Source organism: Trachurus japonicus, chromosome 8 (genome assembly GCF_045865225.1).
Source record: "Trachurus japonicus isolate A0001 chromosome 8, Traja_1.0".
NCBI classification, from domain to species: Eukaryota; Metazoa; Chordata; class Actinopteri; order Carangiformes; family Carangidae; genus Trachurus; species Trachurus japonicus.
In genome coordinates, this window is record NC_140914.1 from 16,246,290 (window position 1) to 16,259,760 (window position 13,471).

At 42.7% G+C, this 13,471-nt stretch overlaps 1 protein-coding gene across 4 annotated transcripts in view; it reads left to right on the forward strand.

Annotated features, from left to right (window-relative positions):
• prkar1b (protein kinase, cAMP-dependent, regulatory, type I, beta) overlaps nucleotides 1-13,471 on the forward strand; it is a 65,340-nt gene that overhangs the window by 29,776 nt on the left and 22,093 nt on the right. For all 4 annotated transcript variants that reach the window (XM_085784252.1, XM_085784251.1, XM_085784253.1 and 1 more), the window contains 2 exons: nucleotides 9,045-9,106; nucleotides 12,394-12,440. In XM_085784252.1, the coding sequence (XP_085640378.1) occupies nucleotides 9,045-9,106; nucleotides 12,394-12,440 (109 nt within the window). The remainder of the gene's footprint in view (nucleotides 1-9,044; nucleotides 9,107-12,393; nucleotides 12,441-13,471) is intronic.

The window sequence follows — 13,471 nt, forward strand, 5'->3', positions numbered from 1 at the left end:
GATCAAAAGGTTCAAATGCAGCGTTTATTTACAGTCAAGACACTGTCAAAGTCTGATGTTTGTTCTTCATCCTGTAACACGTCCTCATTCCTCCTCACATCCTCCTATCAACCGCTCCTTTCTTTTCCTCTTCAGGCTGGTCCTTTTATTCCACTGCCATGCAACCATGCAGCTCTGCCTCTCACCTCCCCGATGCCAACCTGGATGTGTATACTGTGTGTGTGTTGTGTGGTGTGTGTGTGTGTGGTCAGTATGCATGTTCCAAGTAGTAGTCACAGCGGAGGAATGAGTCTGTACGACCTGCAGATAATTACCATCGCCACTGTTAAAACTGTTGGAAATGGTTGTAAAATAGCTTCTTTTTTTGAAAAAGCTTGCGTATGTGAGCGTTAATTGTTTATGTGTTTGTTTGTCTGTTTGTGCATAAGCGCGAGCAGAGTGTTTACGGCGCTCAGTCTGGTAGAAGGGCCTAAGCTGTCTGGTATTCACTGCATCAGCTGGCTGCTTCTCAACGGTGCCGTAATATCCTCAATGAAATCTTGCTCCCTTTATACTTAACTGTGTGTCTCTGTTTCTACTTTTCCTCGCTTCCAAGCTTTCCCATTATCATGCCAGCGGCACAGCAGTGTAAGGAAATAAGCGTTGCTACAGGAGGCGGAGGACTCTGGCAGACGAGCAGGGTCCAAGGTGCTGATTCAGTGGCTGTTCAGCCTGAAATTTTTTATCTGAAGGCTAGACCTCTTCAATTAGGCTCAAAGGTTTCAGGGAAGCCAATGGAAAGTCTTTCCTCCAGATTGGTCATCTCTCCCAGCGAGGTGTTGGTGATTTGAGTCATTGATAATGTTTGTTTGTGGCGCAGCTGTAAAGTATACAATCTAATTACCTTGGATACAGCATACTACATACAGCTACTGTTAACTTTAGTGTCACATCAGGAACAAGGCTCCTGGGTTTATTTATTAGTGTAGTCAGGGATGTCATGATTACTTGTTTTCACAATTAATCGCGGTATTAAACACCACAATTAATTAATCGTAAAGATTTCCAAATACCGTCACTTTCCAAAAAATATTATGTTGGAAACACAGAGGCTGATGTGTGCCAAAGTGAAGATAAATGTAAGAAATACTGGTCCATTTACCTAACATAACATATGATTGGTAGGAATTTAAATGTTAGCCAGTAATTTGTGCTAAAAAACAAACAATGATAAACTTAAACATTTGGTATAGATGAGAATTAATGACTTGAATATTACACTTCCCCTGGAGGATTAATAATTGGTTAATGGTTATATATTAATAGCAGAGACTTCAAATATTTAGTATAAATAATTAGTATTGTAATTATATTTTACACATTCATTGATGTAAATGAATTAATGCATAATAATCGTGATAATCGTAATACCGTGATTATTTCTCTGACAATAATCGTACAAAGAAAATCTATAATCGTGACATCCCTACTGTAGTCATCTCACACTGCTGATCAGATATCGACACAATTTATTGGAGTGATCTAGTGAGGCTTTCTAGCATTCTGCTTCACTTAACCCTGCTACTTTTTTGGGGGGGCTTTTTGCCTTTTATTGACAGGACAGTAGAGATAGACAGGAAATGGGGAATCAGAGAGAGGGGGAATGACATGCAACTATAGCCTCAGTATATGAGGATATTGCTTTTAATTGAACAAATTTACCACTTGCACTTTTTCCATTGGCCTCTAGAGTCTGTTTTTTTTTTTTTTAAGTAAGCAGCTGTTGTAGCATTAAAAACTCCCAACTCTCAAATCTGTGTCTGAATGATCTGAGCTGAGACACAGAATAAAGCAACTGCAGTGTAAATATTTGTTAATGAGGCGTAGCGGAGGTAGCGAGTCGAATCATCGTCTGCTGTGCCCATATAGTTTGCTGACTGGTCCAATAAGTGTCTGACCGAGTTGAATCAATTCTCCAGACATCTCGGAGCAAAACAATGGGCTAACAAAGGTGTAGTCTGGTTAGAAAACGATGCATCACTGTCAAGTGTAAAAATACCTGTTGGACCAAGCGGACGCTGCAGTTTTCTTGTAATGATCCATGCCATCCAGTTATGTGGAACACAAAATTGGGGATATACTAAACAAAGGGAAAACAGGCAACTTACCAAAGCACTTGTAATCTTTCAAACTCATAGGAATTGGAAATGTTCACTCAGGTGGTCTAATCATTGCAGAATGTATAAATGACATTAATATTTAGTTCAGCAGGTTCTGGCAGCAGTGCACCGGCCCCACAGATCACCGACGTAAATGCAGCGGCCCTCAGGTGCTTTGTGCATATATATTTAGACACACATCTACACTTAGAGGCAACAGGATGCATCCAGGTTTACACCCCTTATAAACCCACCAGGGCCAGGTGTGTGGGTTTAACACAGCGTGCTCCCTGCCCTCCGTTGGTTTTAAATACAACCTCCAACTTTTAATCACACAGCTTACTCTAAGTGGACCTCTTTAGACCTCCACGTATGCAAACGTTAGCCCCCATTAGATCCTTGAGTCAAAAATATCAGTCCAAAGTGCTCTTAAATTCTATTAAGGATTTAAAAAGTCTTCAGTGTGTAATAGCCCATTGTAAAGTAAAAGAACACTAAATGTGTTTTGGAGCTTATGATGTTTATCAGACGTGGTGTTTTGGAGCCCCGGGGATCACATCCAAAGTCAGATTGGGAAAAGGCCAGTCGAGTTTTAGAAAAGAGAGGGTTCTGTTTCTCCTCGCATGGCTGTGGCCTCGTCTCTCCTCCCATATTGTTGAGCATCTCTAAGTGGTCATTGCCACCAGCCATAAACTGTTATGTCCACCTGTAAACTTCAAGGACCACCTCTGTGCTGCTGCATGGCTGCCTGTATACTCTGTATGGGCCGGTTCACATCAGCCCAGGCAGAGACAAGGACTTTGTAAAATCATTCAAGGTGAAACTCATCACAGCATACTGTACTGTACAACACAAAGAAAGGGAAACAGTCAACAATTGATTTTTTGTTTTTACACTATTAGCACAGAAGTTGACAAATACATTAAAGGGTTAGTTCAGTTTTTTTTAAGTGGAGTTGGTACAAATGGCCACTAAGTATAATATCCACAGTAGAAAGCCAAGGTCTCTGCCCCCCCCCCACTGAGAAACACCGGCTATGAATAAGAGACAGTTAGCTGTTTGGATCAGCAGTGTGTGGAAGAGGCGGAGTGATACAGTACGTCACAGAGCCTGTCTGCACCGAGTGAGTTGGTTAGGTCCAGATAATAAAAAAAAAACTTTTTTCCGACCATCTGATGCATTGTACATTTTTACTTTATATCATACTCTTGAACTGGTGTATTATTTTGAGACGGGACTTCTTGTAGGCTGCCAAAATACGCTGATTAATTTTCCCTCGTTCACAACCGTTTACTGCCTGTGCCTGGGTGCAGCGCGATGCACCGGTGTCTCTCAGTGGGGGGGAGCAGAGACCTTTCTACTGCAGATATTATACTTAATGGCCATTTGTACCTCATACAACCCCACTTCGAAAAAGCTGGACTATCCCTTTAAGACAATCTATGGTACAGCCAAATACTAAAACCAGAGATGTGTGTTTCTATGTTACAACTACATGTTAGTAGGAGTTCATTTTGCTTTTTGCATTTGCATTTTCATTCATTTTCTTTTTTTCTCAAGCCAATGACCAACAGCATGTGAGATTCAAGGGCTGCCTCCTTTTTAAAAGACCTAAGCAATTCCTAATAAGAACCACTTCGTGTGCAAAAAACTTCAACAAAATGCTCAACAAGAAATATCATTCATTCATAATTTTATTTAAGAGCATGGCAGGCCTCAAATTGGTTGTGATTTGTTGGTCTGAGACGACGAAGACGCAACACACTCTGCTGTGGGTTTTCCTCAAGAGTTTGGAGGCCGATGTGAAGAAATGGGCAGCAGCTGGCATGGCCCTGTCCCTCCGTTTTTCTCCGGGCCTCCAGGGAGAGACAGGGCGCGTGCCAAGAGCTTTCATGTCATAAATATCTTCACTGAACGCTTCAGTGCTTTATAATTACACCTCTTTCATCTCCCCCATTTCTCTCTTTCTCTCTCACTCACACTCTAATACTACTGCCTGTTGTCACTGGTGTGTGTACGTCTGCCTCTGCAGTGAGTGCATCAGTGTGTGTACATGTACATAGTGGCTTATGTAATTTGATGGTGTTAAAAAAAAAGAAAAAAAAGAAAGAAATCCATTGCCTTCATACTAAAAGAGCTCAGTGGGGTGAGTTGGTTGTTCCATGTGAGTAACTTTGGCTGTTTGTGCTCAACTTTAAGCTCTGGACATTAAACTGCTCACCACTTAGTCAGCCTCATAAAGCTGTTTTCCATGTTGCTGTGATATACCCGTAATGAGTCCCACAACAGGGCTAGTAAACAATTGCTGCTCTGTCATCAGTGAAAATCTAATACATATTCGCAAGCTGGTTTTTGTGAGTTTGCAATGTGCTTCACACACTGTGCTGCTGACGTCTGAGGAGTTACAGTTCTTCACCTGGCAGCCAAACACAAGGCAGCGCTGCAGTATACACTATGTTGTTCACAGCAACTTGCTGCTTTAGTGGAAGCTGTTGAGAATTAGTTTTAATCTATGAACCTTTCAGTTTAACTATGCAGCATTAATTCTGTTTAACATTCCCATTCACTGAGGTGCTGGGGAGTCCAAGCCAGCAGCAGAATAGCAGCCACTATTTCATCTCATGACTTATTCATTAGTACAGTCATTGACACCATAGTAGCCCCAAGATGTAAAAAATCGTGCAAAAAAGGCATGAAACCTTTTTTTTTTTTTTTTTTTTTACCTCTCACAGGTGTATATTTGCATATGACTCAGCTTTGAGCTTCTTCTGTCCTTTGACATACAGTATTTTATAACATACTGAAGCAGCAGAGGGATAGCCACAATGTCAACCTGTTGCCTTTGTTGCTGCCGGTGCTAGCAGCTAGCACCAGCCACTGTCCAATACCAACTAACATCGAATCTGCTCTGAAGAAGTAGTGCTGCTCTGCTGCTCTGTATTATAATCGTTTGCATTGTAAACACAATAATGATAATGGCTGACTCTCTCGGTAAGTAACAGTCACCATCCGCTCTTGGCAAGAAACAACATTCAGTGGCAGAGAAAACTTACAAATAGCCCCTTTAAACATATTGTACAAATGGAGTGTACATTCGGTATCCTCAGGCCATTACTCATACTGTTTCATGGATATGTGTCAACTTGCAAAACAAAGACTATTATTGTTGCCTGATTTGCCAGAATCGGCAATCTGAATTACTATCAACTGTGGCAGTGAAAATAAATCTCTTGAATCTCTTGCGGCACAAACACTGTGCCAGCCAGACCAGTGGCACACAGCTTGGAGAGCTGGGAAGTTCCCATATGTGGTGCAGTTGTTGATTATTTTGGTTATTGCAAAACCTCTCTCACCCAGACAGAGCGAGCACTCTTGGATGGGCTCTCCGTGAAGTGACTTGTGTAACTCAACATACTGTGGCCCATTAAGGAACACAAAGACATGGCAGCACGCCGCACAGTGAAAGAGCCCTTTGGTGTTAATGGCATAATGGCAGTGCTGTGTATAGAGCTAGTAATGTAAGAGATAAGATGTCTGCTGCAGAACAAATAAACAGCTGTGTTGCTGGAGTGATAAAGAAGAAGGAGGGAAGAAGGTGAAAAGCAAAACGACACCAGTGCCAAGCGGGAAGAACAACAAGCAGCTACAACAAGCAGACCTGATTTTATTTCATTAATGGCTGAAATCCCCTGAGCTAACCACATCTTTATGGGTGTTTGAGAACAATAATAGCCTGTTGCTGCGTTGTCGTCTGCGTGTGTGTAAAAAGTGAGCGAAGGAGCACATAAACTTTCCCTGTCATTCCCACGCAAATCCGCACATGTACTGTATGCATAAGCACACTTAACTTGTGAAAAGCTACATTATCATGAGGCTTACTTATATTTTCTTTTCTTAAAAAAAAAAAAACCCTTCATGATGAGCCCAGTGCAATACAATGCAGGGCGTTGCATGAAGGTGTCTCCTCTTTCTAATTGTATCCATTCTGTGGATAATTCTACCCATTACTTCATCTTTTGGCATCACCTGATCCTCCTTTGAACATAAAACTGCTGTTTCACTGCCGCGATAGTGACTCAGATTATTATAAAAGTGTCATTATCTCTAGCTGCTACTTCCTGTGCTACACAATGGGCTATGTACTCTTGATGTGATGTCATTTGTACCAACACTGTGTGTGCACAGAGGGGCAGATTGTGAGGGCCTTGAATAAGATCAGAATGATGTCATGTCAGCAAGGATAGTATGAAAGCAATTACCAAATGGGTGTTTACATGGATGCATTTTTGCAATGTTTGCTTCATGCTCTTGCATGCATGTGCACTGTTGAGTGTGTGAGTGAAGGCACATACACATGTTTCAGGGAACTATCTCCACATATCTCAACCATGACAGAAGCTTTGTCTCTCTCCCTAGGGTGGAGGTGAACTTCCTAGCCCCCTCGGAGTCTGCAGGGTCTCTCTGTCTCTTTCTTTCTTTCTTTTCTGCCTGTCTCTGTCAGAACAGCACATCCATTGTTAGCCTTCTGCCTTTTCATAAGGTCAGTGGGGCTACAGGTAGCGGAAAGGACAAGATTAATCACTTCATCTGGGAAAGGCAGGGAGGGGAGTGGGGGCGATAGACCGAGAGATGGGAGAAATAGGTGGGGCAAAGGGGGGAGAATTAGAGGGAAGAAAGGGGTAATTGAGAGGGGAGAGGAAGAGAAAAAGTGATCGAGAGCAGTCAGGGAGGAAGTTGGAGATGAAGAAAGGGAAAGAGAGACAGGTAGAAATGAGAGGAAGCAATTACCTGCGTAAGTGTCTTTGTTGTGCTCACCGATGCATCCAACGAGAGGCAGGGCACGGAGGAGAGAGGTGGTCAGGGGTAATTACCTAAACACAGGTCGGTTCGCCTTTGATCCTCTCGCCATGACTACGCAGCTCACTCTCCGTCATCCCACTCGGATGCGCGATGCATCATCATCACCCTCGTCATCACCATGACAAGAGATGAGACAGGACTTATGACACAAAAGCTCATGGTTTGAAAGTACCAGATTTTTTTTTTCCCCCCTCCTTGTTCTTACTCTTGCTCTCGTGCCGTCGGTAATTGTTTTCCTAAACCGCATCTTATTATTTCTACGTGACCGGCTGCTCTGAAACTCCCTGAACAAACAGACTCCATGCCGAGCGCAGGTGGTCACAGATGTGTGGAGAGTTGCGGCCACTCCTGCAGATGTTGCACTCTGACTAATCACCATCAAAGAGTCTGAGTTTGCGTGTCATATCACGGTGCCAGTGTGTGTGTGTGTGTGTGTTTTCATCGCGAATGCCAGTGCCTCAATATGTTGTTCTTACAGGTGTGACTGAGTGTATCGGTTGCCTGCGTAGTACCACGTGTGAAGGTCGTACCGTTTGTGCCCAAGTGTGTCCGTGCATCTTTTAGCCGCTGCTCACACACACACTTCAAAGAGTGAGTATGTTTTTTTGCACATGCATGCGTGTGTGTGTGCGTCCTGGAGGACATGTGAGTCAGTGGCCAGCTGCATCGCACAGAGGCTACCTGTGGGTGAAGCTGGCCCCAGTCCACCGCCTTAAGTCTGCTCTTTATTCAGTGTCACATAAACAAATACCAGCAGTGCCCGTTCAGCTCCAAACCACTCAATAACAGCGTCAGATCTCTCCCCCAAACATCTGTTGACCTAGAGTTTTTGTGTTGTTTTTGTTACCACTTGTATGTTGTGGTGTGCTGTGCACTGCAGCAAGGTGTGTTCGGCTGTGTAACTCTTTTCATTTCAAAGTGCTGCATAGTCTAGTGCACTGTCATGAGTGCAGCAGACATATTCAACAACACCCACACATTATTTTGTACGAACCTGTGTGTTTTCATAGGCAATATATACTCAGACACCGACAGCCCGGCTCAAACACACACATTCAGTGACACACACACACATGCTCACACAGACACACAACCCAGAACGGGCTCAAACTTGCCCCCGCGTTCACTCAGCAGGTCTTGTATGTCTTTGATATGCCTGACCCTCTTTTATTGTTTTTTCTATATTTCTCTATAAGACGGGTGGTATGCAACTGATTAGATAGATAAATATACCCCGAAGGTGTGAGACGGGCAGAGAGGAGGAGAGGAAGGATACTGAGTTTTCTCTTGTCCCGACACATCCCAGCAGTGGAGCTCTAATCTGCCGAGGCTTCATGCATTTAAACGGCTCGATTAGGAACCGTCTATAACAGGCGCTGCTTTCCCTGCCGGGTTGAAATGGAAATTAAGTGCTTAGGCACAGCCGTTCGGTCTGTTTGTTTTCTCAGCGCCTCTTTTAGAAGACACACGCGGCGATACGGGCTCTGATCGTGTTGTGTAACAACACAAAGTCAGGTTTAAGCCTATATGCGCTACGTATACTGACAAAATGTGCCGATGTAGGGAAAGTGGCAGAAGCTTTGTGATGTAGATTTATCCCATGATGATGATGATATTCTCTCCTGTTTGTTGGTTCATTGCATTTAGCAAGTGGCCCATGTTTATTCATTATGATGGTTTTAACTGAGGATTGTGGGTGTTTCGTTGGATGTGGATGATGATGGAGAAATCAGTTGTGTACTTGTCCAGGTGTGTGCGTGTGTGTGTGTGTGTGTGCGTGTGCATGTGTGTGTTGAGGTCATCCAGAGTTCCTGGGTTTGTATCTTTGGCTGACAGAGTGGACACAATGATGACAACTGCTCTGTCAATCCCATCATCCTCTTCCGTGGAACAAACTCATATTAGTGTGTGTGTATGTGTGTGTGTGTACTGTACGTTTGTGTGTTTGAGAGAGTAAACAGCTCTAAAGACTGTGGTGTTATCTGTGATAATAGCAGGTATCTGTAATGACCATGTTCTCCCTCTGTCTTTCCTTTTCCTCTGCAGCGACATATTTGATGCCATGTTCCCGGTCACTCACATTGCAGGGGAAACAGTCATCCAGCAAGGTATGTACAGTATAAACGTTTTCTTTACGTTAATTCATCCAGTCATGTGTAACCTGTAGGGTAATTGTTGAAAAAAATCCTTACAGTAAATCATCACCATCATATATAATAATGAAATGGAAGATGCCAAAAGGCAACATGTAAAGTGAATACCTGACAGATATCAATAGATTTGGTTTATTCCAGTCAGCTTCTTAAGAGAAAAGGAAATAATTAAGATCCTGTTCTCGCTGATTACCATAGATGGATTAATAACTCAAAGAATGCATGTACTGCATTTGCCACCGAGACTCACATTCACTTTATCCTGTTACACCCATGTTTCCCTCCCTTTTCCTCTCTTTGCCTCACTCGCACATTCCCTCAGTCTACACCAGATGTCAGGTCCCTCTCCTAACCACAGTCGTCAAAGCCTTCACTCTAGACATCCCCCGGACTTTGAAGGAACACAGAGTTTAGCGCGGCCAGACTGTGTTTTTCCAGAGCCCCCCCACTCAAACTCCTATCAAACACAGACACTGACACGTACAGTATAACCACATATTTAAAACTGTGAAAACACATTCTCACAGACAAATTCCCCACTCTTAGATAATACTATGTTCACACCTGCAGAAAATCACATAGGCTACACTTGTGAAGCATGCAAACACACTCACATGGATGTGAAATGAAGGGAAACCGTCAGTGCTTGGACACACACTCGCTCAGTCACGCCCACCTACTCTAAGTCAGCATACAAGACTATATCAGGCCTAATTTGGTGATAATAAGTCTAGCAAACTTTGCAGGGCCCCCAGCCCCAGACAGGCCATTGTTATATACGCTATATAGTGGGGGTATATATAGTGTATACAGTGCTGATGTCATTGCTAATGTCTGGACTACTGTGCAGCTTCAAGAAACCACCCATGCTACCGGCCCATCACACACTGTTTAGACACGGCAAGGAGTTATTGACTCTGAGGCTGGAGAGGTATTTAAACAAAGGGGGAATTTACTCTATCATAACATGCAAAATGGAGGATAGAGGTATTTTCATTGTAGTCTCTTGTCTAATTTACTATATCAAAATATTTTCATTGTTGTTTTTGACATGTATCCAATTTTTCAGTCATAAGATACTGGTTCTGTGGTGAAAGAAATATTGTATGGATGGATCCTAAGTTGAAATATCAAAACCCCAACATGAAATAAGCTCAGTATAAAACACCAGCAAAACTGAAGAACCTTAACGGTGTGTAAAACAATTACCTTGTGTGAAACGAGGCCACACCGAGTGCACAAGCCTGTGTTCGTTCGTGCGTGTGTGTCTATGTGTTTGTGCACACGCTGGTCAAATATTTGCCTGCACTCTCAGGCACAGGGGGATTGGAAGGGCACAAAACAAAGGCTTGAGAGCCAAAGTGATAAAAGACAGGAAGAGTAGAAGAGAAGAAACACAGAGCGCACGGGAACTGAAAGAAAGATAGATGAGATGAAAGAGAGAGAGGCAGAGACAGTGAGAGGGAGATAGCAGAGGGCCAGGTTGCAGCAGGTTGTGTGTGTGTGTGTGTGTGTGTCTGGGGTCTCCTCGGACACCCATCAGACGGACAAGGGGCATTTTGTGTGACAAATAGAGCTATATGATTAACGAGCACCCTCCACTCAATATTAATTAGCCATGTGAACTCCTGTGAACTTTACACACAGGGCACTCCCAGCCTTTCAACTCTTCAGGTGAACATTCACACAAGAAAACATACACACATACACACCCTCACTAGGTACCTGTGAAATGTACACACATACATACTTGTGTCATGTATATTCATGCATCATTACCCACTTGTACCTATGAATGGAGTTGTATTTGTATGTTATTGTAGGAGGTAGCTGCAGGGAGAACTTCACTGTGCTCATCATGGCTGTCGGCCCTTTTTAAGGATCTCCTCCTCAGCCCTATGTAACAGATAGCATAATTAAAGGAACACTTTGCCATTTTTCAGCCTTATCTCCAGACTAGATGCTTTTAGCAGATGTCACCCCACAAGATCTTATGGCTCGCTTCAAGGGGTTAAGGTTCACATTGAGAGCACAGCATGCTCCTGTCAGTGACACAACCAGAAAACCAGAGGTTTTAAAGTTGCAGGACTTGCATATATATAACAGGTTCCCATCAGTTGGTTGGAGCTGGTAACAAATGATAAAATGATAAAGAAACAAGTGTAGACTTGCTTCTTATCCCCTGGAACTAGTGAAGCATATATAATTTTTTACTTAAATCATAGCTACAGTTTCAAGAAGACATTATAGAATAACCTGCATTAAAAGGGCAGCATCATATCAAGTCATAACAAAATGCACATTTCTTGACGATCCAAGTGTAAAATGTCCTGAAATCCCCTCCGGTCACAGAATGAACTCTGTGACTTTCCTACAGCTGCAACCCTTAGGCAAAACAATTCATAATTTGCCAAGTTACAAAAAGAGAGTTCATGAAGCTACTGCTACTCATTAAGATATATTCCAGCACGTAACCTTGTAAAATGATTAATTGAATTGACATTTTGATTAAATGTAGTGAAACCAAAAATAATATTTAATGACAGTTAATGAGCTGTATGAGCTGTGTAGTTGTATCATACCATGGATCTCTGTATATTTATGAGGTGTTGTAGCTCTGCATGCCGAAGCGGCTCTGTTGCAGACTTTCTACTATTAAGCCACAAAAAAACAGCAGCAGTGAACTCTGCTGTTGCTGCAACTTTCTGCTGGTAAGTGCTGTATTTCACAAAGATGGTGGCAGCCTATTGAAATATGGCGTGCTGGAAGAGGCAGCAGCATCTTTGACACTGGGTCTGCCTGGAGCTTTTAGAGGCTCTCAATATATAAAGACCTCAAGACCAGACATTAAAGACCATGAGACAAGAATTTCTGAACTGTTTCTGTTTTTTGTTTTGTTTTTGATAGCACTAGAATATGAAGAAGTGAGAGTGTGAGAAAATATGTGCCTGTGTGTCTTTAATGTGTACGTTTCAGGATATTCAAATCCCAACAAGCTCTCAACGTATTATTGTCCTCCAGCAGAAAAAAACTGTGGACCAGCTGTTTGACAGATCATTTTAATCTCTTAATCCACAGAGTTTGTTCCTCACTTTTGTTTAATGGTTTAAAAATCCACCTTTGAGAACTTAAGGAGGAGGTGGAAGCAACAGGAAGAATAAGCTTTCCTGTTGGTTCAAAGCCAGGTATTTTTTTTCCTGTTCTCTCACAAACTCCCATTTCTCCTCTTCTCTTCCCTCCAGGCGATGAAGGAGACAACTTCTATGTGATCGACCAAGGTGAAGTGGACGTAAGTGGCCGACATGGAAACACAAGCACATGTTCATTCAGCTCCATTCGTTCTGCCTCCAGAGCAGTTTCTCTCATTATCAGTGAAATGGATTAAACAAACCATCTCAAATAGATCAGTATTTTTTTTTTTTAAAGGTAAGGCCATAAGGATTGTGAATCAGTGGGAAAACCCAGCCTGCTCCACTCATATTCCAACAATGTTTCTTTGTAACAATGGACAGGTTGTATCGGATTGCCCCCATGTTTTGTTCTCCTCAAAGTTCGGTTCCACTCTGATGACAATCTGAACGCGGCGCTGTAGAGTCCAGTGCTCTGTGAAGGCCGCCGCACTGAGAACGTATTTTGTCTTAGCGAGCCTGACACAGAGTGATAGAGTTAAGTGGGCCGATAAAACAGGAGCTGACGGAAAGTTAAACAGGAAGTGACCTTATCGGCTTACGGCGGTGAACACAGAGACAGGGAGTAAGAGGAGAGAGCAGCAGATTGGCGAGGCTGGTCGAGTGTGCCGGTGCAGTCAGCCCACCTGAGACTCACTGAAGAGGAAGTGTGCAGATACTGCCAGTGGAGATGATGCTTCGATAGACAAAACCAACCCTTTTTTAACATAGTTTAGATTAGTCAAGAGGCTCATTTCTATGTAGGTCTTGGAGAAACGATTATGTGCCTTGATAATGTTCGACAGAAGGTTATTGCACACATCCACTCTCTAAATTTAGGACAAGTTCAAGATAGGAAATTCAGTAGAATTTCAGGAAAAGTGAGGGTAGCTATCCATAAAATCAGCCATAGCTCCAGAAATAGTTTCGACTGAAAAAGAAACATCTGGAATCTACCTGATGAAACGTTGCCTGTTCAGTCCAATAAAGTTTGGATGCTGTCATACAAAACGCAGATAATCTCTGACGTTTCTTTCCATGATTTTTTTTTTTTCTTTTCCCCTCCTTCGGTGCAAGGTGGTCTTGTGCAACATCTGATATTCACTGTATGATAATCGTACTCTGACAATAGGCGCTTTTTAGTGGTTGTTTT